This window comes from Sinocyclocheilus rhinocerous, unplaced genomic scaffold, assembly GCF_001515625.1.
Source record: "Sinocyclocheilus rhinocerous isolate Xijiao unplaced genomic scaffold, SAMN03320098_v1.1 scaffold887, whole genome shotgun sequence".
NCBI lineage: Eukaryota > Metazoa > Chordata > Actinopteri > Cypriniformes > Cyprinidae > Sinocyclocheilus > Sinocyclocheilus rhinocerous.
In genome coordinates, this window is record NW_015634028.1 from 1,715,693 (window position 1) to 1,743,116 (window position 27,424).

The 27,424-nt window shown below is 37.0% G+C and overlaps 2 protein-coding genes across 4 annotated transcripts in view; both read right to left on the reverse strand.

Annotated features, from left to right (window-relative positions):
* Positions 1-23,384, reverse strand: part of LOC107745259 (activin receptor type-1C-like) — a 50,496-nt gene extending 27,112 nt beyond the window's left edge. For all 3 annotated transcript variants that reach the window (XM_016559109.1, XM_016559108.1, XM_016559107.1), the window contains exons 1-2: positions 23,217-23,384; positions 6,668-6,898 (exon numbers count right to left, since the gene is read on the reverse strand). In XM_016559109.1, coding sequence (XP_016414595.1) covers positions 6,668-6,898; positions 23,217-23,280 — 295 coding nt within the window. In that variant the 5' untranslated portion in view covers positions 23,281-23,384. The remainder of the gene's footprint in view (positions 1-6,667; positions 6,899-23,216) is intronic.
* Positions 23,385-24,796: 1,412 nt separating this feature from the next.
* The window catches only part of LOC107745260 (activin receptor type-1-like), a 27,125-nt gene continuing 24,497 nt past the window's right edge, over positions 24,797-27,424 (reverse strand). Inside the window, exon 10 of the mRNA XM_016559110.1 lies at positions 24,797-25,321. Within this exon, the coding sequence (XP_016414596.1) occupies positions 25,187-25,321 (135 nt within the window). The 3' untranslated portion in view covers positions 24,797-25,186. The remainder of the gene's footprint in view (positions 25,322-27,424) is intronic.

A 27,424-nucleotide genomic window follows, 5' to 3' on the forward strand; every position in this document is an offset into this window, starting at 1 on the left:
TGAGAAAATCACCTTTAAAGTTGTCCAAATGAAGGTCTAGGCAATGCATATTACTAATCAAAAATGAAGTTTTTATTTATTTACGGTAGGAAATTTACAAAATATCTTCATGGAACATGATCTTTACTTAATGTCTTAATGATTTTTGGCATAAAAGAAAAATCTATAATTTTAACCCATACAATGTATTTTTGGCTATTGCTACAAATATACCCCAGCGACTTAAGACTGGTTTTGTGGTCCAGGGTCACATATGGGTTGCGTCAATTTAAAAAGGTTGCTCTTAAAAAAGTTTGAAAGCCACTGTGCTTGTCCACCAAGATCCAATCAAAATGACCAAATCAAATCCTTTCTCCACTTTTGCAGTCAGAGAGGGGCCTGGAATTTGTTGTTCATTGCACAGTCTATCAGATAGAAAGACAGACAAGCCAATATAAAAAAAGATTATAAATAAATATTTTTTGACAGCTTTAGCAAAAGCTCCCTATGTCCAATCCATCCCAGACCACTATGATCTGATCACACCCTCGGCTTGAGTGTCAGAGGCTCAGGGGAGAAAAGTTAGACAACTGGTTGTGAAATGGACTGGATATGAAATCTGAACTCTTTCCAGTCAGGCCAAATAGTGAATGACACTGATCATCATCTAAACCTCTGCATCTCAGCACAACAGAATTTATTCAAATCACAAGCTCACACTCAACACTTAATTTTATTAGTAAGACTCTGAAATAAATTATTAGTTAGAAACACATTCCTTGCAGACTGAGGTGTGAGATGCCATCAACAATAAGAATCAGAGATAACTTTTAGCTGCTGTCTTTGAGACACAGAGTGGGTGAGAATACCATCACAAATACCTGGTAGTTTTCAGCAAAAACATGTCTATAGAATGAGACTTTTTATATATTGGGTCAAAACTGTCTGTCATAAATGCATTACAATTAGTACTATAAGCAACTATGCAGACTATGTGAGCTTTAATTGAGTCTTTGAAAAAGTTGAGTTTTTGAAATTGGCCAGTGGGCCATGACCTGCCCACGTGTACAGGGTCACCAGTGACAACAACTAGAGTAAGGTATTTCAAAACACATTTTCCCTTTTGCCTCCATTTACTAAAACAGCCGGTAAGTCAGTCGACTTGGGACACAAAATGGCTATTAGCCAATGAAGGAAACTTCATAGAGTCTCTGTAGAGATAAATAGAGAGCAGCACATATTTCAGAAAGGTGCATTTCATAGATGAGCTCAGCTGCCTGTAGGATTAATAAACACCGGACAGTTTCAAATACAAATTCATACAGAGCTTTAAGGATTCAGCAATTCATAACCATCATATTGATATTTAGTGGTTTCTGCTAAGGAAAGAAAGAATCACTATTACTATTGCTCATACTTTAGGTCCTTTCACAACCAAACGCAATGTAAAACAGCACAACAAATCAATGCCGAATTATATACTCACAAGTGTGAAACAAATATGTTTTGGGCTCAGTGAAAAGCACTGAGCTATCAGTTCATGTTATAAGGTCTACTATACTGTATCTTGTTCTGGTCAAGAACCACTCACATGAAATAAAAATGGTAACACTTTACAATAAGTTTCATTAGTTAACATTAGTTAACTACTTTAGTTAACATGAACTAAGCATGAACAATACTTCTACAGTGTTTATTAATCTTATATAATGTTAATTTCATCGTTTATTAATGCATTATTAAAATCAAAGGCTCTGCTTGTTAACATTAGTTAATGCACTGTGAATTAACATGAACTAACAAAGAACGACTGTATTTTCATTAACTAACATTAACAAAGATGAATAAATACTGCAATAAATGTATTGTTCATTGTTTGTTCATGTTAGTTTATACATTAACTAACATTAGCTAATGAACCTTATTGTAAAGTGTTACCATAAAAATAAATAAATACATTGGCTGAGCAAATAAATATGATAATCAATAGTACAAAAAATGACCAACAATTTCCACTTTGAGAGCATGCTCTCTTTGTCATTCTTGCTCTCTCTCTCTCTACACTTTTTGTCATGGCCGCATTACCATAATTCAGGGGTCCACTGTCAATTATTCCTTACATATTTTTTCTTATACAAAAGTAAACTAATGGTCTTATTTGAGTGTTGATATTTCATCTATTAGTACTGGGAGTTTTCATTGGTTGTATCACGTTGCATTTATGTCTAGTATGCATTTATGTCATCAGTTACTGAGCATTTCTCTGCATTATTCACAAAGAATTCTTATTGTCCAAAATTTTGAAAATTAGAGTCAATCTCTATGACCATGACGGATGAAAAACTTTGATGACATCATTCTGCACTTCAGCTTCTCATCAGATTTTCTATGTGATAGCCTGTGATAGACTGGTCATCTCATCTGTACAGGATGTTTTCCCCGCCTGTGGCCCGAGATGCTGGGATACGTTCCAGTATCTCCACGACCCTAGAGAGGACAAGTTTAGAGAATGGATGGATGGATAGAGCTCTATATGGTTAGGGTTAGAGCTAAAGTTTGTAGGAAGGTAGATTCCCAGGAACATTGGGCACCCATCATACAAAGGAAATAGGGGATAGTGAAAGCATGCACACAGTGTGCTCCAGTACAGAGGTCACATGTGTTAGTTGGTGCAGACTACAAAACATATCCAACCCATTTGATTTCTAAACAAAATGTTGTATTTTTAAGAATTATAGAAGGGATCAAGCATCTCAAAAAGTTAGAAAACCTTTACATTATAAACAGCACTGACAAATTGAGGTGAGGAAACAACACTGGAGCCATGCGGCAACATAAACTACAAGCTTTTCAAACTGCACATCATCACCATTACTATTATCTTATAAACATCATGAAGCTGTTACTACAGCAATATGATGTAAACTAAACACTATTGGCTATTTAAAAAAGGAAATTTTCACATACACCATAACGGCACACTCACCAAAGAAAAATATATATATTTTAGATTTGTCCGGTATGAGTAAATCCAAAGGAATCCAGTGTTTAAAATGTTCAGATATTCATAATTTTCAACGAGAAACATGTTTGTGTCGACATTTCTACAAAAAGATATTACATTGCTTCTTAGATGTTTTGGGACATTTTCAAAGCGAAAAGTCCAGTGAGTGGGACTAACAATTGGTGCAGTTTTCACATCTTCAAAACCTGATCTCATTCTTTCATTACAGTTATTACAGTTAACACTTATTTTGTACTGTGAAACTCTTTGTGATACTTTGTGATTTTGTTTTGTACTAATGCAATTAAAAACATACTGAAATGTTTGAAAATTTTAATTTTAATGATCTGTTGTGAGATGAGTACTAAGATTATTGAAAATGTACAACTTGCTTGTGAAAACTGCACCAAAACAACCTTTAAATAGTATGTAAATAAACAACCTTTATTAAAATGTTTTTCCGTCTCCTCTATTATTTTAGAGGCTTTCAGATCTTATGCAAGCCCTAAAGATGCAGTAGTTGCAGTAACCATGGTAACAGTAATTGTAGTTCTGTGCCCTGTGATGTTACAGATGCTGTGTGTCATATTTTCAACAGGGCCTTGAGTTTCACAATGCTTGACCTACAACCTGATGAACTCCAGCACCAATAACTGTGAAAATGTATTTGCACAACAACAGAGGCAGAACATACACTGTCCATTGGCCAAGACTGTAATAGTTTCATGGAAAATCACATTTTTAGCCAATACTTTCATTGGAAGAAACACAAGCAATGTCTTATGCACAGGCAGATAATGGAAATGAACCTTTACATTTCAGAATGCTCCCACTACATAACATTGATTTCACTCTAGTCAATAAATATTAAAGAAATGTAATAATACATTTGTATAAAATTTATTTGAATGTTTACCATAATCTGGAATAACTCCTAAATGACAGAATTATGGGAATATTATTTTTCAAAATAAATGTGTAATATATAATATATAATATCTTTAAGAACATAAGCGCTAATTAAGAACATAAGTGACTGATTTAGATTTTAGCTACAAGATATGATGTCACACTTCTGTATTAAATAAATCACAAATTATAAATGATTTATCTATGTGCATCATTATTTAAAAAAAAATAATGTGCCCTCATAATCTTTTATCACAAAGCATGATCATCCCCTTTCACCAATATCTTCTGCAGTCTCTTCTTTGATGATCTGTGCATGTGCAAGGGCTGGGCAACTTGACACTCACATGAGAGCGCAGCAATTACCAAACACAACAACAATCCAGTTGCACCCTGACATTTTTTTGTGTTTAAGGAGCAGTTTCATTCATATTTTGTCACAATAGGAAAGAAAACATGACTACAATTTCCGTTTAACCAACATTCAATAATTAACAAAGGCCATTAGATACTTTCACACATTAAATGCAGTAAATTACTGCAAAATTGTCAGATTGGATTGAAAAGAAAGACGGCAGCCTTCTTCCTTGCATAGACTATTGGGGTTTGAACAACGTCACTGTCAAGTATTGATATCTGTTACCACTGGTTACCACTGCCAAGCTGGAGAAATGTGAGTTTCATTTTTGCAAGACCTCATTTCTGGGATATATCATCAGCCATCAAGGAGTTGAAATGGATGATTCTAAAGTTTGAACAGTCTCTGAATGGCCCCTTCCAAAGCCAATTAAAGAACTCCAACGGTTCCTAGGATTCACCAAATTTTATTGCAGGTTCATCCGCAACTACAGTCTGATCGCAGCACCATTGACCTCCCTACTCAAAGGCAACCCCACTAAATTAAAGTGGAATGGGGCAGAAGTTAAATCCTGTGAGAATCTCAAAACCAGCTTTCCCATCTTGCACCCATCTTGAAACACCCAGACCCAGAACTGCCCATTGTAGTAGAAGTAGATGCCTCAGATTGTGGGATCGGTGCGGTACTCTCGCAACGCCACGGCAACCCCAGTAAGCTTCATCTCTGTGCTTTCTTCTCACTAAAATTAAATGCTGCTGAGAGGAATTACAATGTGGGCAATAAGGAACTTCTCTCGATGAAGGCAGCACTCAAAGAATGGCGTCACTGGTTAAAGGGGGCTACTCGTCCTTTCCAGATTATCACTGATCACAAGAACCTTGAATATATCAAAGGAGTCAAACATATGAATCCCAGGCAGGCCAAATGGTCCTTATTCTTTACCCGCTTCAATTTCACCGTAACATACCATCCAGGCAACAAGGAAGATGCACTCTCACGCAGGCATGATCCTGAACAGATCGACCATCTTATCATGCCTATCTTACAGCCTTCCGTAGTCATTGCACAGAGCAGTTGGGATATTATGGAGGAGATTCAACGAGCACAACAAGATGACCCACCACCACCAGAAGGCTCTCCTAATTGACAATATGTTCCTCAAGCTGTACACCATGAAACTTTGCAGTGGGTCCACACTTCACTAAGCTCTAGACATCCTGGTATCCACCGAACCACAACGTAATGCATTCTGGTGGCTGAATATCAACAGGGATGCCGTTAATTTTGCCAAGGTTTGTCAGTCTGTGCTCGATCGGAAACCCCTAGTGAACTTCCAGCCGGCCTGCTCCAGCCCCTGCAAATCCCGCATCGACCCTGCATCTAACGGTTACACCACCATCATGGTAATCGACTGATCTCACGTTTACACAAAATCTACTTGTCTCTTCATCTACGATATTGTCTTGTGATTTGTATTTGCTCGCTGAGTGCTATATTAAACTTCTAGCATTTGGATCTCATGCTGCCTCTATGTCGTCACCATCGCCGTCGTCATATACAGTATATATATATATATATATATATATATATACAGTATATATGTATGTATGTGTATATATATATTTATTTATAAATGTGTGTGTGATATACATATAAATGTGTGTGTGTGTGATGAAAATCTGATGAGCTGAAGCGCAGAATGATGTCATTAAAATTGTTGATCCATAGATAGCCTACTGTCTCACTATCTTAGACAACAGTTCACTGTCCTAACTTCCAATTTAAAACTTTTAGCCTTTGACAATCTTTTGTGGGTATGACATTATCAGTGTCATTTCAGTTCAAATATCAGCCAATAGTTCACCCAATGAAAACCTCATAATTCAGAACCACCATCTGAATAAAGGAGTCCCCGAATGTAGTTATGATGTTTTGTGGCTATGCTACTTTGAAATTGAAATTAATCTTTTAAAAAGTTTTGTTAATTTTTTTTTTTTTTTTTTTCTGAAATGGTCAGGCACAAAGGATTGCCTTTGCTGACCTTTACTCTGGTGCACCAATCTCAAGCCAGCAGTCCCGTGTGACGGCCTGTTAGATAGCTGCTCAGAGGATTTCAACTGCCTTGCTAGGATACACACAGTATTAATAACTTTCGGCTATCCGCTAGTGACCCAGCCAACCTTGGTATGTCATGTTGGTGGAAGAAGAGGATAAACACTTCAAATGTGTTGTGATCAAGAGACCAAGACATGATGGTTTTAAGACGTTGCTGGTTTCCATTTACTGAGCAAAAAAGATTTGTTATTCTGCTCACAAAAGCCTTACAGTCAAAATAAAACTGTTAATAACGCTTAATTCTATATAGCACTCTTTAGAACCAGACAGTTTCAGAATGCGATTCAAATGGCCTGCCATACCTGGACTGAGGTGCAGCGTCTCATTGTTGCAGAAGTCTGTAAAGCAGCAGTTGCGTTTGGAGACGTTTCGGGAGCTGTAGCAGAACACCTGACCCTTGAGCTCTGATGGGGACAGGCAAGACTTCACTGCCTCCTCCTTCCCATTTATGAGCATTACTGAGTTCCAACATGCTCCTTCTGCCTCCGTCTCACAGGTGTGGTTTACACACAAGTGACACACACACTTTAAGGCTGAGAAAAAAAGATTAACAGATTGATATTTGCCATATATATATATATATATATATATATATATATATCCTTTTATTAGGATAAAAGTCCTTAGGCACAGTAAAAACAATTATATGTAACCATTGTTGAATGAAATTAATGTATTGTCAAGGTATTGCATTTTCCAGCAGTGAAACAATAAATCCTAAATACCATGTGGTGTACCATGTCTAATTCAATTCCTGAATTTGAAGTAAGTGAAACAGGATGGAAATTTATTTTTTTTAAATGAGAATGAGAATTGAGAAATCCAAATGCAAATAAATGCAATGTAATTAATTTAGTCATAAATAATGTATTAATTAATCAAATGTTTTGCAGCAATTTAAAAACAGCAATTTTACTTTATGAACTTTACAATTTTATTTTATGGACCATGGTGGAAGAACACTTAATTTCCCAGAATACTCTAATTTATTCAATATTGAAAAGATGTCAATTATTATTATTATTATATCATTCATATAAAATAAAATATACTGTATAAAATATATAAAATCAAGTCATTTTGTGTTGTATGGCTAAATGAAATCCTGTATTGATAGTTGTGTTGCTTGTTTTAACAGTATAGAAAAATAAATATGTCTATGTCTGTCAGATTTGAAAATGCATTCCACATATCAGGGAACAAATGTTTTGTCACACAACATGTTGACCAGATAAATGGTCCACTTCAGCTGAAATCTTTTTTGGATCAGGCACTTCAATATGGCCATGGTTGATGTTGTGAGTAACGTACAAAACAGGTTTAAGAAACAGTGTGGATTTATTAAATCTACAGAAAAGGACAGGTTTGTTTGTTTGTGTGTTTGTTTATTTATTTAAATTGTATTTATTTATTTTTACCGTTGTAAACTGTACAATTTACAGGTTGTTTGTAAAATAGATTTACAGCCTTATCACCCCATCGACTGAGCATATCCCACCAGTCTTCAAGTCTTTACACTGGCTTCCAGTTACATTAAGATTTGATTTTAAATCATTAAAACTTGTTTATAAATCACATAATGGCCAAGCACCTTAAAAATATGCACACTGCATAGAAACCTAGAAGACCACTCAGATCATTAGGATCAAGTCAATTAGAAATACCAAGCCAACACTCAAAGCCAGGTAAGTCAGCTTTTAGCTATTATGCCACCTGCAGTTGGAACCAGCTTCCAGAATAGCTCAGATGTGCTAAAACAGTAGCCACATTTAAATCCAGACTCAAAACACATCTGTTTAGTTGTGCATTTACTCAATGAGCCCTGTGCTATGTCCGACTAATTGCACTGTAATTTGTGTAACCTCTTTTTTATTCTTAACTGTTTTAATACATTTTAAATACATTTTTAATTAATTTTATTCTTTGCTTTTATTATTTTTATTTATTATGCTATTTGTATTTCTCTGTTGTTTTTATTTTATGATTATTTTAATCCCGTTTTATGTAAAGCACTTTTAATTACCTTTGTGTAAGAAATGTGCTACATAAATAAACTTGCCTTGCCTAAATATGTTTACATTTTTGCTGTATTTTTTAGCAGGATCTTTTTTTTTTTTTTTTTAAATGTAGGGTCTAGCCTGTTTGCCATGTACCTAGCTAGGACTACCACAATGAATGCATGTATTGACTTTAAGACATATATTGTCACTTTAAGATGCAGTACGCTGATGATTCAGTATTTTTCCTTTAACAGTTTAGTATTCATAGGATGCAGTTCACAGCACATGCACTGGGACTTCGCTAATGTACTGCCGTTGGACTTTTGGTGCATTCAAGTCATGTCGGATAGATCGTATTTATGTGTTGAATGCACATGAACACCACCACAAAGTCATTTTTACGAGTGGGAAACTCAATTTTCTTTAAGCCCTAAGTTTCCGAGTTGGGGAAACTCAGTGAGAAAGCCAAAGACTAGAGATATGCAGTGTCTGTATTGACGGTAAATTTGTTGAAATTAATAAAATATTATATTATTGTATAATTACCTTAGAATATACACTGAACAAAATTATAAACGCAACACTTTTGTTTTTGCCCCCATTTTTCATGAGCTGAACTCAAAGATCTAAGACTTTTTCTATGTACACAAAAGGCCTATTTCTCTCAAATATTGTTCACAAATCTGTCTAAATCTGTGTTAGTGAGCACTTCTCCTTTGCAGAAACACTTTGATGCACATTCTTTGTTCATCATTTTGTAGATGTAGAGTTAAAAATAAATAGTTGAATTTAATGTAGAAAAGTTAAATCGTTAAATTTTGTTTCCGACCAAAGTGACTTGAACACACCTGACGTCGTAAATATAGCTTGTCAACTCGTAAACACGAACTTCCCAGGAGGACTTGAATGCAGCATCTGAAACATGCAGCGCTCATATTTATTCAATAAAATCATAGCCTTTTGAAGTTTAATCATCACATTAAGCTATATCGCAATTCTTGTCTTTCTGTCCCCAAATTTAAGACCTCTTAAAATCATAATTAAGACTTTGTTGTACCATTTAAGACTTTTTTGGCCTTAAATTTGATATGACTAAATTTAAGACATTGGTGGGATCAAAGTGCATGATATCAGGAGAGTTCAGCTGGACAGTAAGAAAATCACAGAGTGTCTGAGTCTTAAGTCATTTTTTGAGTCTTCGCTATTGCCTTAATGCAAAGGAAACCAGCGCGTGTATGTTCAAGTAAGTTAGGTATGCACAGATGCTGCTCAATTAGTCTGTATTTAATATATCATGATGACTCACAAGTTCAGTATTTGCACTAAATCTACACAGATTTTGCTTACATTAACTTCCCCAAGAATTTAAAGAGTGAAGAAAAGTAACCCGCCAAATTGGCTAGTGATTTGACAACGTTACCCCCCACAGCTGATTTTTACCCGCATTTGGCGGGTTGGGGGGTGTTAATTTCAAACCCTGCTCCTAACCACTCTGCACTCCACTCTGCCATCAGTGTTGGGCAGTAACACATTACTTAGTACTTAAGTAATGTGTTACTGTAATTTGATTTCTTTTTTAGTAAAGGAGTAATTTAACGCATTATAATTTCCAAAATAGTAATTAGAGTATAGTTCCAAGACCAGGTCACTGTACGTTACCTCTGCGTTACATCATTGCCGACAGAATGCAGTGTTTTATCATCTACATTGTAAAAAGAGAAATAGCTTTTTTCAAAGTAAGTCTCAGGTCGATGCCTACCTGTCGCACATGCAACTTCATCTACCTAAGACCTACTTTGACTGGTAAGCGCCTACGAGGCAGGTACTATCAACTAACTCAGCATGGAAAGAGAAAAGAAAGCATTCTGTAGCTGGAAATATAATCATTGTTTTGAGTTTATTTCTGTCAAAGGCAAGAACATTATTGTGTGATGTCAACTATGTGGGGGGAAGAAAACCTTTTCACCACAAAAAACTCCACATCCAATTTGTTAAAACACCTGAAAGGGCAGCACAGCATGGTAAAACATCTCGAAAAAGTACCGCGGAGAGCAATGCATCAACTTCTACTGTCGAGTCCATTGCCAGTGAATGTCCTTCTCCAGCTTAAACAACAGATGTCAGTGCTCTGTAGCGCCGACCAGTGAGCTGGGTGTGTGGGGTCCAAAGTGATTTTCTTAGCCCTTTTCCTCACTCTTGAGGTGTAAAGACCTTGGAGGTTGGGCTAATTGAACTAATAAACTTCTCAGCAGTCCTGACTGTCCGTTGTAGTCTCTTGATGTCTGATTTGGTAGTTGAACCAAACCAAACAGTTATTGATGAACACAGTTGGCAAATGAAGTACAACCTCTGCTTGGCGTTTTAGCAATGGAGTCTATGTGAGTGTCCCACTTCAGGTCCTGAGAGATGGTGGTGCTCAGGAACCTGAATGACTCTACTGCTGCCACAGTGCTGTTCATGATGGTGAGTAGGGGGAGTGCAGGGGGTTTCCTCCTGAAGTCTACATTCATCTCCACTGATTTGAGCGTGTTCAGCTTGTTGTAACTGCACCAGAGAGCCAGCTCTTTTACCTCCTTTCTGTAAGCAGACTCATCTCCGTTGCATATGAGGCCATGGTGTTATCTGCAAATTTCAGGAGCTTGACAGAGGGGTCTTTTTCAGTGCATTTCTTCATATACAGGGAGAAGAGCAGTGGGGAGAGCACACATCCCTGAGGGGCACCAGTGCTGATCATGAAAGTCCTGGATGTGAGTTTCCCCAGCCTCAATAGCTGCTGCCTGGCTGTCAGGAAGCTGGTGATCCAATGACAGATTGGGGTGGGCACAGAGAGCTGGGTCAGTTTGTCTGAGAGAAGGTCATGCATGATGGTATTGCAGGCCGAACTGAAGTCTACAAACAAGATCCTTGATTAAGTCCCAGGTCTTTCAAGATGTTGCAGAATATAATGCAGTCCCATGTTGACTGAATCATCCACACAAGAGCACATCAAGCCATACAGTGTAACCACAGGACTCTCTGCAAGAGTTGTAATCGCAGACACCTGTATGTCCCCTCCATGAGGTTAAAAATCGAGCCTTCACTTGGATGCCTAAGGTTGGACCTTCTGCTTCCTGAACACTACCACAGATATGCTGCACACAGATCGGTTCACCAGCAGCTGACGAGTTTTGTTGAAGATCTGTACAGTATTCTTGAGAAACGGCAATCACTGCTTAGAGACTTATGCCCTATTGGATGCTCAGTCTGACCACACCATCCTCCTTTATTCGGCAGCTGGATTGACTGGTCAACCAGAAGAGCTCATCCTACATACAGTCAGACAAAACCTCCAAGTATTGTAAGGTGCTTTAGTGATGTCGCCAGCGCCCAAACTCAAAAACTCATTCAGAATTCATCAAGCCTTCACAGCAGAGTCACTGGGATTAGTCGAGACATACATATTCAATTTACGAGTTAGATTATAAATTAGATTGCAATGCTTTATTGGGTGGTTGCTCTGTGTGCTTAATAAACAAACTCCAGCTGGTCCAAAATGCAGCAGCTAGAGTTCTTACTAGAACCAGGAAGTACAAACATATTAGCCTGTTTCTGTCAACTCTGCACTGGCTCCCTATTGAACATCGTATACATTTTAAAATCTTGCTAATTACTTATAAAGCCCTGAATAGTTTAGCTCCTCAATACTTGAGCAAGTTCATATTGCATTATAGTCCTTCATGTCCACTGCGATCTCAAAACTCTGGCCATTTGATAATACCTAGAATATCAAAATCAACTGCGGGCGGCAGATCCTTTTCCTATTTAGCACCCAAACTCTGTAGCAATCTACCTACCGTTGTTCGGGAGGCAGACACACTCTGTCAGTTTAAATCTAGATTAAAAACCCATTTCTTTAACCTGGCATACACATAATACACTATCGCATTTCTATAATTCAAATCCATTAAATGATTGTTAGGCTGCATTAATTAGGTGCCTAAGGCACACCTGTGCAATAATCATGCTAATGTCTAATCAGAATCTTGATATGCCACACCTGTCAGATGGATGGATTATCTTGGCAAAGGAGAAGTGCTCACTAACACAGATTTAGACAGATTTGTGAACAATATTTGAGAGAAATAGGCCTTTTGTGTACATAGAAAAAGTCTTAGATCTTTGATTTCAGCTCATGAAAAATGGGGGCAAAAACAAAAGTGTTGCGTTTATATTTTTGTTCAGTGTAAATCAAATCCGTTAAAGGATTGTTAGGCTGCATAAATTAGGTCAACCGGAACCGGGAACACTTCCTATAACACCCGATGTACTCGCTACATCGTAAGAAGAATGGCATCTGCGCTAATATTAGTCTCTTTCATTCTTATTCTGAGGTCACCATAGCCATACGGATCTAGTCTGTATCCAGATCAGATGGACACCGTAGCCACCCAGATCCAGTCCATATCCAGACCAGATGGTGGATCAGCACCTAGAGACGACCTCTACAGCCCTGAATGTCAGCGAAGACCATGTCAACTAGATGTGCCCCAGAGACATATACCGTGTGAAGACCTTGTCACCTCGATAACCGTCGGCACAAGACCACGGGAACCAGACAAGTCCTCTGCACCTGTGTTGCACCCTGGAATTAAACCACGCCATGCTGGTTTCATCTGGCCAGAGGAGAACTGGCTCCCCGACTGAGCCTGGTTTCTCCCAAGGTTTTTTCTCCATTTCTGTCTCCGATGGAGTTTTGGTTCCTTGCCACTGTCGCCTTTGGCTTGCTTAGTTGGGGACGCTTGACTGACTGATTGCACAGACACTATTGAATCATCAATGAACTGACTTTAGCTGGAAAAATGACTCTGTCAATAATGCAAGAAGACAATGACAAACTATTGTCCTGTTTGACACTGTAAATCTACTTTGACACAAATCTGTATTGTATAAAGCGCTATACAGATAAAGGTGACTTGACTTGACTTGACGAGTTACATCTTAAATACCACCATATACAGGGTCTACAATTGCCACAGACAGAAGCCGTCCAACCACTCCTCCTTTACAGGGTTGGATTATCCTCACCTTATTAGCCCAGAATGCCAGTCCATCTAGGCCTGCCTAACGGCCCTGCAACTATCAAGACCTGCCTAGGGTAAACCACCAAGTCCTACCCAAGACATTAAGCATCACCATCGCAGCCAGCAGTGTCTTCACAGCTACTTCAGGCTCATATACTGACCTGTACAGACAAGTTGGGAGATTGCAACTAGATATACTCCCTTACCACAGTAAAAAAGTCATTGCTTACTTGAAGCAAGATCAAGAGGCCATTTCACTGCTTGAGTCCAAGACTACTAGAGTTACGGTAGATGGAGAAGCCAGATATGCCACACCCTTGTTATGAGTGAAACATGACTCTCCAACCAGCCTCCTCAGATACCACTCTACCTTGTCTCAGAGGAACAGGGCGGTGGTTAGCCAGAGATCCACAAGCAGCAGCCTACCAGGTGGAGATGAACAAGTTAAAGGAGGCAGGATATGCACAAGAGATACCTCCTGACCAAGTGGATCAATCTAAAGAGTGGTGGTCTAAGAGCGCCACCATATGAGGCAGCATAACATAAAGAACAGAGTCATGTTCAACTGTTCATTTCAACATGAAGGAAATAATCTCAACCAGTTGCTCCTCCCTGGTCCCATAATAGGCCTTTCTCTGATGTCTGTCTTCCTGAGATTTCATGAAAATACTGTCATGTTAATTAGTGACATTAGAGGCATGTTTCATAATGTGCAGGTGCTACCAGAGGTCAGCCTACCAGAGGACAGTACCAGAGGACAGCCTACTCATACGATTCCTCTGGAGAGACCTCGATCGAGATCAGTTCTCTAGTCACTCAAGTGAATATGTCTGAGAATGCATAGAAAAATAATTCTATGTGGACAACTTACTTTAATGTTTCAGTTGCCAGGAAGAAGCCAGGGCAAAATCATCCAAATTAATGAAATCTTCTAGCCACAGGAGGATTTAATTTGAAACAACAGGCCAGTAATGTCCCTCAAGTACTGGTATTCATTAAATATTCTTCATCTCTACCAGGATGATTTATATCTGCTCAATATCCACCAGCACTCCCATTAGTCTCCCCCATAATTTGAAAATGTAGCTATTTCTGCATTTATTACTCATAAAATGTGGTCTGGTCTTAATTTAACTCACAATTGTAGACAAACACAATCTGACTAAACCAATAACACAGTAACAGTTGTACTTTTGACATTTTATTTAATACATTCATTAATCATTCACAGTGCAGAGTGGAAAATTAAGTAAACCCTTGACTTTAGTATCTTGTAGATCTTCCTTTAGCAGTAAACTTTCTGAACTTATGAACAATTCTAGACCATCCTTCCCCACCAGTCTGTTTTAGTTCATAAATATTTATGGGTTGTCTTGATGCAACAGCATCTCAATTGACTTAAGGTCAGAACTCAGTAAAACATGTACTTTCATCTTTTTATACCATTTTTTCATTGATTTATTCAGCTTTTTCTGTGCTTTTGTCACTCATGTTGCATCACCCAACTTTTCTGAAGCCTTACAAAGACTGCAGTTTTTAGTTTTTTGCAGGTCTTTTGCAGTTATCCTTTGGTTCTTCCTCACCTCTTTCAGAATTGCCAATTGTGTTCTTGAGGCTCAGATATATTCACAGCGAAGCTTCTTTTCATTCATTCATTCTTTTTTCTTTTTTTTTGCACAAGCTCTGCAATTCAGCACTCCAGTCAAATAGTCACATCATGTTTATTTATATGGCACATTATACAATAGATTGCTTTAAACCAAACAGCTTTACATTATTAAACATGAAAAAATCATGTCAGAGTTGCTTTCAATTAGAATTACAACTTCAATTTCTACTTTAAAGCAGCTCTCCAATGTTTATGTTTTTACTCGCAGAGGTCTGACCTCAACGGATTCAACAGAGGAAATAAACTGAAGAAGATTTACAAATCAAAGAGGGCTGAGCCTCAGTGCACACTAGGGGTTGCACCGACTAATCAACTAGTCGACTTCAATGCTCTGCCATGACACATTAAGCTTAACGTCGACTAGTCGCTGGTCCTATAGAGGGCACAACAGGATAAGAAATCTTTGAAGGACTTCCACATTTACGCTCCGTTTCCAAACAGTTAAAATGACAAATAAATGCATACTCTGAAAGCACTCCACAAGACATGAGAGATTATATTACTGGATGCTCGAAATTGAACGGGAGAATGTATGTTTTAAACCGCTTATTGTACAGGTAGGTAAGTTAATCACCGTTCTAATCTAATGTGCTGCTGCACTGTAATGCACACACATTACAGACAGTAGCTCGTACATCACGCACAGATCGCGCGCACACAGAATCATTCAGTGTGGAAATGTATTGTCAACACTGTTCTGTGATTTCTCAATAAAATAGCTTTGAAACTGAAAAGTTCAAGCATATATTTCTTAATAACTAAATCCCACAGCTTCACAAATAGTAGAGAGATGCTGCCACGTAGAATTAATTCAGACACGCAATCGCTCTCACTAATGCATTCATATGAATGTAATCTTTACTGTGCTACTTTATCTGTATCTGATTTAGAATGAGCAGAAATCTGTGAGAAACATAACGACTCAAAGACAAAAGAACTGTTAAAAATTAGCTGTTATAGGAGCAATAGCCATGTGGGCAGCACTGTGTCATATGCCATAGCTGTGCACAAGGTGTTTATCACAGCTCCAGACTTATTTGTTCATTAATTATGTCATCAGCGACTAGTCGACTTCGACTCGACTTTCATCACATAAAAGTCTACTTTAAAAAATCAGAAGTCATTCAACCCTTAGTGCACACCTACTTACTACAAAATTGCCACGGACCAACTTTTCTGGAAAGTTCGCTTTAGTAAGCCGTTTTGAACTCCCGAATCAATCTCTAAACAAACTTTATTTTGGCCTGATTTTGTTCGAGAGGACATCACACCAGTTCGTTCTTTGTTCGCTTGAAGTAAATCAGGGCCTTCAGAGTGATCATTACAGGAGGACCACTCCTATGAAAAGTATCAACAGTGAATGATGGTTCACAATAACCAATATATCTTGAGAACAAAAGATAGATTGGTAAAAAGGCTTTGTGTGCCTTTTTTTAAAGACCAAGGTACCTGTGCAACCCACACTTCCAATCGATCACATCTCTTTAAAGGGGTCATAGGATGCCCATTTTCCAAAAGTTGATATGATTCTTTAGGGTCTTAATGAAAAGTCTGTAACATAGTTTGGTTAAAATTTCTCAATGGTAGTGTAAAAAACACCTTTTTTACCCTGTCAAAAATGCTCTTTTCAGATCAAGCCAATTTTGTAGCATTTTCCTTTAAATGTTAATGAGCTCTGCTGACCTCGCCCCTCTCTTTCGAGCTGCCTAGTCATCGTGAGTTGAATTAGCTATATTTGAAGGTGGTTAGCTATATTTTGGGTAACACTTTATTTTAAAGGGGTCATAGGGTGCCCATTTTCCACAAGTTGATATGATTCTTTAGGGTCTTAATGAAAAGTCTGTAACATAGTTTGGTTAAAATTTCTCAATGGTAGTGTAAAAAACACCTTTTTTACCCTGTCTAAAACAGCTCTTTTTTAGATCAAGCCGTTTTTGTAGCATTTTCCTTTAAATGTTAATGAGCTCTGCTGACTCCGCCCCTCTCTTTCCAGCTGCTCTCAGAGAGACTGTTTACTTTAGTTTACTTTAGAGAGACTGTTTACATTGTTTACTTTACGCATTCATCGTGAAACTTGCTAATTAGCACATTATTAGGAAAGGCGATTTGCAAAGATTCATTACAAAACATTATACTCACTTCTTCTGTAGATGAGGCTGGATCATGAATGATTTGTGCAAACATAAGACGCATATATGTAGATCGGGGGCGCATTCCCTTCAGAAACAATGTAATCCACTGCCAGTTCAGCGGCTCAGATGTCGGGAGTAAATGACGACTGCTATGTTCATTATTACATCCAACAACAGAACACCTCAATCGCTTAGGAGTCATTCTTGTCTACAACTGCTCCAGCGGTGAAACAATGGCGGACTGATGACAGCTCACTCAGGGCGGGTCTAAGGTAAGACACCAGTCCAGTCTGTGCTGAAACGCTACTGTCAATCAAACTATCGTGGGAGGGGCCTGTCTATGTGACGTCACACAGACAGGCATCTGAGATCGGCTCGATTTGAGAAAGGGGAAAACATTTAACCAGATTTTTTTTAAAAACACTGGGTGGATTTTTATCATTATAGGGTGGTTGTGTACACACACTGCCAACACACATTTCAGTTCAAACAACTTGTAAAAGTGCATGTAGCATCATATGACCCCTTTAAATGACTCCAGTTTCCAAGGTTCACTTACTTGTTCCAGCCTTCCCTGTCAATGATCACTCAATGTCTTCAATAAAATTTTGAGAAGTACAACTGTTTATGTGTCATTAGTTATGTCAGATAGTGTTTGTCTGTAATTGACCAATCGGTAAGCCCCTCGCCTCGAATGCAGATGAGCCAATGGCAGTTGAGTATCAGTTGCGCGGGGACCGGAACTCAGACATCTTTAGGTTTCAGCGCCATAGATAAACACTGGAAGATCCGAAGCTTTCATCGGTTTGATGGGGTTTATGCTACAAAAATGGAAAACGATGTGCCTTGGGTACTTGTAACACTGATTTCAGGTATCCTAAGAGAATGGGCCTATCAAAACAGAACAAAATAAAATAAAAAAAATCCTATAAAAAAAAAAAGCAAAATGTCCCTAAGCATTCAACCCCAATCCCAATGAAGATGAAAATGTTCATTTTCTGGTTGTCATACTCTTATTAAGTTACAATTTTCATCTTCTCAAGCAGAACATTAATGTCATCTTGTGCTTCAGCAAGGTATCTCTGGCTAAAACTAGCTAACGTTAAAGTTAGTGAGATGCTAACAGTGTAGGTCAAAAACACATAAACGAAGGTCTACATTTCAGTGCCTCTCCATATTAAACTGGTTAAATGTAAATTAATTTAATCTTACCCTGAGGTACATGAACCCTGGATGTTGTCATCTGCGATCGTGTCGACCATAATGCCTCGTTCTCCCGCTTACATTGTGATCTGTAAACCCTCACTTCCAAATTAATCTTTTAATATTTTAAAATCTTTTATATATCCCTCTATGGCATATTTAAGTCCTACTTGAATGGTGGTCCTTCTGTGTCCAAAATTTATCAAAAACATCTTGGGACAAGGTTTTCACACTGACAGTTGTCAACTCTGCTTGTTTGTCCGAGTAAGCAACAGTAACTAAGGGGGGCGGGGGCTTACCGATAGTTCAATTGTGTCTTTAATGAAGATCAACCACATTTTATGGATAACTGATTCAGATTATGATTTTTATAGATGGCCTGTGGATATATAAAAAAGCTGGCTGATAAAATGACTCCTAGTCTGCAGAAGCTTGGCAGAAGAAGATTATTCCAGCATGATAGCAATGCAAAGCACACTGCCAAAATCGCACAAGATTTTGTAAAGAAATAAAGCAAAAACTATGGCCAAGTTGTCACCTCACTTTAATCCAATAGAACACATTGGGGATATCATAATAAGAAAAGGTATAGCAACACAACTCCTGCAGCAAAGAGAAAAAGAAAAACAATTCTCTCCAGAAATGTGTGCAACATTTTTGTTGCATCAAGTGACTTTGGGGCCTGTGTTTTTAATACAGTAAATCTAAACTATTAGTTGTTAATTTTACGTAAAAGCAAAAACTCCATGGTTCAAATTCTAAATAATGAGAGGTGATACAAACTCAAAATTATACAATTTTGAGTCATTTGACATTGAAGTGTTAAATATTTTTAAATATTTTTAGAACCCATGGCCAGTTGCTATTTGTGCTGTGTGACAGGCGGTTTTTAGGTTATGTAAGCAGGTCCTTACTCTCAGACTGCAGTGAAAAGCTCTATAATGCAGCTTAGTATAATCTAAGGCTGTCTGTAACACACCTGCATGGCTGTATATGTGTGCGCTGCCTCTTTCTGAGGCATTTATTTTCAACCGAAGGTTTACAAATGTAATCTAGGAGGTCTATGGACTGATATATAAAGTATATCAAAATTTCTTAATAACTGTAAAAATGTATCATTTTATTCTAATCTAATCGCTGTGGTGTAGATTAACTTTAAGCTGCATTGTGACAAAAATTATCACCTCCATGTAGTCTTTGAGAAAGTAAACTAATTCCATTTTATACAGAACTTCTGTTACAAAATTGTTACAACCCCAGTTGTAATATACCAGTCAAGCAATTCATTCATCATGGAGATGCCAAATACAGCACAGACACAACCAGCGCATCTAACTGAAGCAGCTCTCTCTCCAAAGAGCTCAAATGTAGCCTACTCTTGAAAACAAGCTCATAAATCTGAAGATAATATCTGAAATATGCTCCCAAAACTAAAAGGGGAGGATCTTTCTTACACATCCAGATAAACATTTGTACATAACAGCTCTAGGTACTGTTCAGTATGTGACAACAGCAGCATATAAAAATTCTGATCACTGCATTCTGAAGTTACCTTTCATAGATTTGTATTTCTCCATAGCTCTAATAACTAAAGAAAGGAGTTAAATCAACTCTTTCTCTCTCTACTTATTTTTGTAATTTACTTTTTTTTGTGAAAGCAATATTTAAATTTATATAATTCACACGCAACTCTCACACTTGTAAATAAATAAATAATGATTTAATTAATTAAATAATTCCATTAATTAGCTGTTGAAATATATTAGAACCCTTAGGTTAGTAGACCTAATCTAACAAGCTGATGGTATAGAATTATAAATATGAAGCAAATGTCTTCATTTATAATACACTATGACAAATACCTCAACTGAAACATTAAACAGAGAACAAATTATAAGCAGAAGACATCACTGTGGTTAGTTGAAGTGAAATTTGAAACATTCAAATATATTCTAGATTGCATTTTATGTGAAGGTATTATCTGAGATGAACAAATGTGCTTTATTGATCCCAGAGGAGAGGTTTAGTAAAGCTTTACAATGTAATAGTTACAATGCAATGCAACAGCCCCTAAGAACCTAACTCTTATCTTCAGAATTAGGAGTTTGGATCAATAACCACTAAACTAAAAGCCATGGTCATAGGAGTTTCGGTCTTGATCACTATTAACTATTATTCTATTATGTAAGTCTGGGTTTGGGCAATTAAGGCAGGACAAATCAACAGAGAAACAGTGCAACCTCGAAGACTTTAAGTATCAACACAAGGTGAATGCTGTGACACTTTAAATGTGCTTTGACAATGTAAAACGCTTTGAGTCTCTAAGAAAAGCTCTACATAAATATAGCAAATTATTAGGGGCCAAGCAGAAGTTCCATATAGGCACCTATTGTTATTGTAAGTGTTCTTCTTTTTCTGCTCTTCAGTCTATGGCAGCTTATAGAACTGTTCATAGGAAAGTTAGAAGCACATAGATAGAGGTAAGTCTGATCATTAACCATAACCTAAACATAGCAAGTGAGTGGAGTCTCTATCTCAAACCCTGTACTGACACCACTTATGTGTATGTTTCACTTACATATTATTGCTCTTTTGTCGGTTGGATTACTTCTATTGTCCTCATTTGTAAGTAGCTTTGGATTAAAAGCGACTGCTAAATGAAAATGTAAATGTTTATAAAAACAAAATTATTTTTTCCTCTGATTCACTGGCTCATGCCAAGTCAAATGTACCTTATGACGTCATTTTGCATATGACATTTTTTTTTTTAAATTCTTAAATTCAAACTTGTCCTAGTTTTTCTAATTTTCATGAAAATTGACTCAGGTCATCATCAGACCATGCTGCCAAAAATGTATCAAGAGCTTTTTGATAGACCAAACCATTCTAATTTAATGCTTTAACGAATTTGGCAAGCATACCAAAGTGGATGTGAGTATCTCCACAATGCTTTGGCATATTGAGCTGAAATTTGGTATACTTCATAGACTTCAAACCCGTGAGGAGTTTCAGCAGAACACTGAACAATGGAAGACTTATGAATAGTTTGACCAAAATCATGAGACAGTCTCTTTACATTCAGTATGGCATATCAAGTCAAACAATTTTCAATTTCAATTCAGTTCAATTTTCCCATGTAAAAAGGTTTTTTGTGTGTCTTTATCTTGATAGTCTTTGAATTTGTTGTCAAGGTTATTCTTGAGAAAACGTGACAAGCCTTTGGCAACAGCACTGTTTCTGCCATTCAAACATGATTTAAACACAGAAAGAACCTCAAATAGCTGCAAAGCAATCCTTTCTGTGACCTATTTTGTGGATTTTCCGATAACTTGAGCACTTTTGAGGAAAATTTAGAATCTGTGAATAATAATATCAATACTCCAGCAATGAAAAACACAACATGAATAAATTATGCAAATTAAAATGCTGTTTTTAAATACTGTTATGTTTTACTTTTCTTAGGCTTAACGTCACTGTGGTAATTTGCGACTGCTCATTTGTGAGATATGCTGTTGATTGTATTTTGTTAACTGAAAACAACTAATTTTTACGCGGCAGTAACCGTACTAAGACCGTTATGTATTTCTCCCCGCAAGATCATCCAGGCATGTTAAGGTTCCAGGCGACTGCCTGTATCACCTGTAGGATGGGTCGACCCTGTCCAGCAAAATTCAGTTTTCGACAGTCAGCCTTTTTGTCTGTCCACCAAGGTCCAAAACTATCCATTTGAAACTTCTAGACGGTTTGTGCAATCTTCACCAAATTTTACACAGATCATCATCACACCATGCTGGTAAAATGCTATTAAAAACTTGTTGATATCTCAAAGAGATAAAGTAATTGTCAAATTTGAAATCAAGGAGCTGCACAGTGTTTTATGGAATATCTTGACAACGCTACTGCCTATTGCACTGAAACTTAAAGTGTCAAATCATGACCGCACTCTGATGCACCCTGCCATGCTTTATTTTGTTTAGCTCATTTTGACTCTTTTGTGCTAGACAAACTGCATAAGGCAAACGAGATATGATGGTAATTTACACTACACTATAGTAATTATTATTACTGCTACCTTAATCTTCATTTTTATGGCAGTCTATATCGAAATATCTGAATACTTAGATTGAACATTCACTAAAACTTTGCCTCATAAAGGTCAAACAACTCTTTTCATGTATTTACTGCTTCTCATTCCAACTGCACTGAAATAAAAATATCATACTGTATTTGGCCATTTACTTATGTCTGTAAAAAGTAAATGCTTTCTTAGAACTAATGCACACTCCACTGACAGATGCTAACCAATACAAACAAGGACCAGATTACAGAACATCATAAATGCAGATTGAACATGTTCAGTCAGTGAAAACAAGCGCCCTTGGTAAGTTAAGTGTCTGTCAGTGCAGTGTAAATTAGCCTTTAGAGATGTGTTTTCCTAAGTAAATACCCAAGTCTGTGCTTTAAAGTGAACTGGACACACCTGTGAACACCTGTTTCACTAGGCACTGGTCTGATCTTTTGACTTTAACCAGTTCATTACATAATGCTCTGAAGTCCGTCTAAAAAAAAAGTAAGCATAATCATAGCAAATGAGGCAGTCATTAGGTTCACAGCAGTCTAACGTCATCTAAATAAGATGATTACACAACATATTATTATGACTATGAACTCAGCTTTACTAACAGTTGCAGCTTTGCTTACTGTTGAAATTGCAAATATACTTCCACTTTTGGTCTAAAAACAAGTTTAATAAAGTAGAGAGTGAACTAGCAAGGCAGAAACTGTACCTGCAGTGAGTTGCACAAACGTGAAGAGTAAAAGCACCGCTTCTGAGCACCTGAGATAAGACATGACATCTGTTACTGTCCGCGCATCAATACATCCACCTTTATAGACAAAATCATCACGACTCTATTCTGCTGCATTTCCACAGTGACTGCTCGCATTGCTCCACTCAAAATAAAACCCCAAAGCAACTACACACGTACAGAGAGACTTGCTCCGCCTCTTGTGGCTTAATGTAAGAGGATTACAGAGAGAGAGAGAGAGAGAGAGAGAGAGAGAGAGAGAAAAACTCAGACGCCATGACTGTGAAACACCAATAAACCTTGGTAAAGGAAATATAGAATGGCCATATTTATATTTATGGCTTTTAAGCGATAATATATGGACCCACTTTATATTAAGTGTCCTTAACTACTATGTACTTACATTTAAATTAATCAAGTCAAGTCACCTTTATTTATATAGCACTTTATACAATACAGATTGTGTCAAAGCAACTTTACAATGTTAAACAGGAAAAATGTGTGCTGATAATGCACGAGGACAATAGAAAACAGTCAGTTTATCAGTTAAAGTCAGTTCATTGTTCATTGTCACCGTCCAGCTCAGTTCAGTTCTCTTCAGATAGTGTCTGTGCAATCAAGTCAACAATGTTGCCAGAATAATTTGGTACATGTTGGGTACATGTTTTTAGATTGTACTTATATTTGAAAATACCATCCTGTAATTACATCTGTAATTAATTTCTGTATAATTACACTGTTGACCCTACCTCTACCCCTTAAGCCTAACCATATCACCAAACCTGTCCCTAACCTTACCTGTTTCCCATCCCAATAGCAGCAAAAGTGTTTTTCAACTCAACATGAACACAACAGGTACACTGAACCTATTTTATTATTAACTGGGCTAACAATGTTTAACTGGGTGCAAGCCTGTTTCACATTTTCCATGTATTTAAAAAAAAAAAAAAAGTGATAACCAACAAGTAACACTTGGAGCCTTTCTACAGCATGAAATATATTTATATACATGATTAATAACTACAAACATTCGGCACCAAACTAGTAACAACTTAATTTAGGCTAAATCTGTAACCCTCTTAACCATTCTTCCTCTTTTTATTTATTCATTGTTTTAAATAACTATTTCTATCAAATTCTATTAAATTATCTATAAATAAATATTCTAGGGTGGTCCAAGTATACATCAGTCTGTTTCTCATCTGTTGAATAATTACATGAATTATTTGATAAACAAAAACACTTTACAGATATCTGTTTCTTAAATTCAGGATCTTGTTGGTTTATTTAAGTTGTTTTTACTCGTTCAGCATCTGTATTTACAAACAATATGAAACTAACAAAAAACAAATACATAATGCTAAATGTGCAGTGATATACAAAGCTTCTCAGATTTAACACATTACACAACAGAAGGTGCATAAAGAGACTGAGGTGCAACCTTAAAACTCATAATTTGTTCATGACAGATTGACTGAGTAATGTTTACTGTATACTTACACTATAAATGACAATGATAAAGAGCCAGGATGAAAAAAAATGTCTCTTTTATTTGTAGAGTTGCAGTTGAATGTGGTGTAGCTGTATTATGAACTAGAACTGTCTGATTTGTAAGTTTGTAAGGTTACATTTTTTTTTAAGTAAATTGTAACACTAAAGCGGTTTATTCAAATGCCCAGCTGTTGTAATGTGACAGAACGAGATGCTTCAAAAATCCTGTGTGCTAAAAGAAATAACTCCCATATGAAAAGCAGTCTGCAGTCTTTTAAATGCCCGCTACAACATCTTTGGATGTCAAAATATGCCCCACTTTTTAAATTCAAAATAAATATGATGTGCCTCTATAAGAGCACTAATCCCAGACTATCTCTTTTTCCGGTTTGTTCTCCAGATGAGACATCCACTGGGCACGGTAAAAAGGCCTTTAATGTCTTCCATAAGGAAGTAGTTCATATGTCCGCTTTTATTTTGTCCAAAGAATTATAAATTTTTGTCAGAGTCTTTTTGATGCGTAAAGCTGTAAGTCTGGCTGATGGGTTCTGGTACCAGCATTCCTTCATGAGTTTAACGATTGATGTTAAAGTCTGAAAAATAAAAACAAAACAAGAGACTGAATCAAGCGAAGGAAGGGTTAAAAAAAAAACAAAGCAATGAAGGTAAATAGAGGTAAATAGAGGAAAATAGAAGAAAATAGAGATTTTGCTAAATAATATTTATACTGCAGTGATATATCCTTGTGGCCATTAGAGAGCAATCCTTTCTTCTTTACACGACATAACATGTTCATATAACAGATTCAAATGTGGTGTGAGCTTCAGCATTTCAGAATCTAAATTAGAATTTAGAGTAGGAACTAACAGTGTGACTATATGAATAATATAAATGTTTTTTATATATAATATTAGTTTTACTTTATAAATGTATTTGTTATATTTAAATTATGACACACATAAATTTGTTACAATGAATAATGTTGTTTTTGTGTCCAGTGCAATGATTTAAAAAAATTACATTAAATTAAATACCTTTCATGTGCAATGTATTTAATTAGATGACCCAATAATAACATTACTGCATGTTTATTAAATTAAACCCATTTTCACATTGAATTTCCAGCAAAATTTACTATTTTGTGTACATTTACCGAGACATAATATTTACTCATACCGTGATTCAACATGTCATACCACCTAGTGGTGGGAGAAAAAAATATATATTCTCCGAACCATCATGAATCTTTCTCCAGTGATTCTAAATCGACGCACAATAAATGCAGTATTGATTTAGTTTTATTGAATTTAGAACCACGATTATGTATGTGGTAAGGACAGCCATGTGAATTCCACCAAAACTCACTGACTGACAGACGGCTGCTTCAAATAGCCATGTGTGCGGGCCTCTGAAAGGCAGCTGTACTGTGAGAGCCATTAAGGGATTGTAAACAGGTGACATATGTTGTGTCAAAATAGCTCTATGTAGCTTTATGCAGCCTTTCACTTCACAAGACATTAATAAATGGATTGGAGTATTGTGGATTATTGTGATGTTTAAAACCAGCTGTCTGAGTTCATTCTGACGGCACCCATCCACTGCAGAGGGCCCACTGGTGAGTAAGTGGTGAAATGCTAAATTTCTCCAAATCTGTTCTGATGAAGAAACAAACTCATCTTCATCTCGGAGTAAATTTTCATTTTTGGGTGAATTGTTTATTTATTTATTTTTATTTTTTTATATGAGCACAGCCATTAGACCTACCACTGTTTATTTAAAATAATACATAAACGGCAATAATGGTGAGAAAAGAAGAAAAAAAACCTAACTGCTGTTGCCTAGAAACTTTTAGATCAGAGGTAGTCAACTATGGAGCTTGAGATCCACTTTCCTGCAGAGATTAGCTCCAACCTGGATTTAACACAACTACCTGAAACTTTGTAGTAATCCAGTGGCCTGTAGCACGAAGCCGGTTTCAGTTTTTACCCAGGTAAGTTTGCGTTTAGTTTGAGCAAACTCTGAGATTTCAAACCAAAGCTGGACCAATCAGCTCTGAGCAAAGTAACACATATCGTTACTTTGGAAGTCGTGGCCTAATGGTTAGAGAGTCGGACTCATAACCCAAAGGTTGTGGGTTCGAGTCTCGTACCGTCGGGGATTGTAGGTGGGGGGAGTGAATGTACAGCGCTCTCTCCCACCTTCAATACCACGACTGAGGTGCCCTTGAGCAAGGCACCGAACCCCCAACTGCTCCCCGGGCGCCGCAGCATAAATGGCTGCCCACTGCTCCGGGTGTGTGTTCACAGTGTGTGTGTGTAAATGCAGAGCACTAATTCCGAGTATGGGTCACCATACTTGGCCACATGTCACGTCACCTGTCATATCTGATGCAATAAAGCCTTTAAATTAATAGGCTATAACTATACAGATATAAATACAAGATTCAATATATAAAGCTTTTTAAACTGATGAAGCTTGTTTTCTTTTGAGCTCCTTGTAATATAAATTATTTAAATTCAGTTGATTTACTTGCATTGATATAGTCAAAAATTTGAATATATCAATGATATATTGATATATATCAAAATTTCACCATCCAGTTAGGCTCATCAACCATAACTCCTTCAAAAACAGCTAGAAACCTTGGAGTTGTGATTGATGATAAGCTGAATTTCTCAGACCACATTGCTAAAACT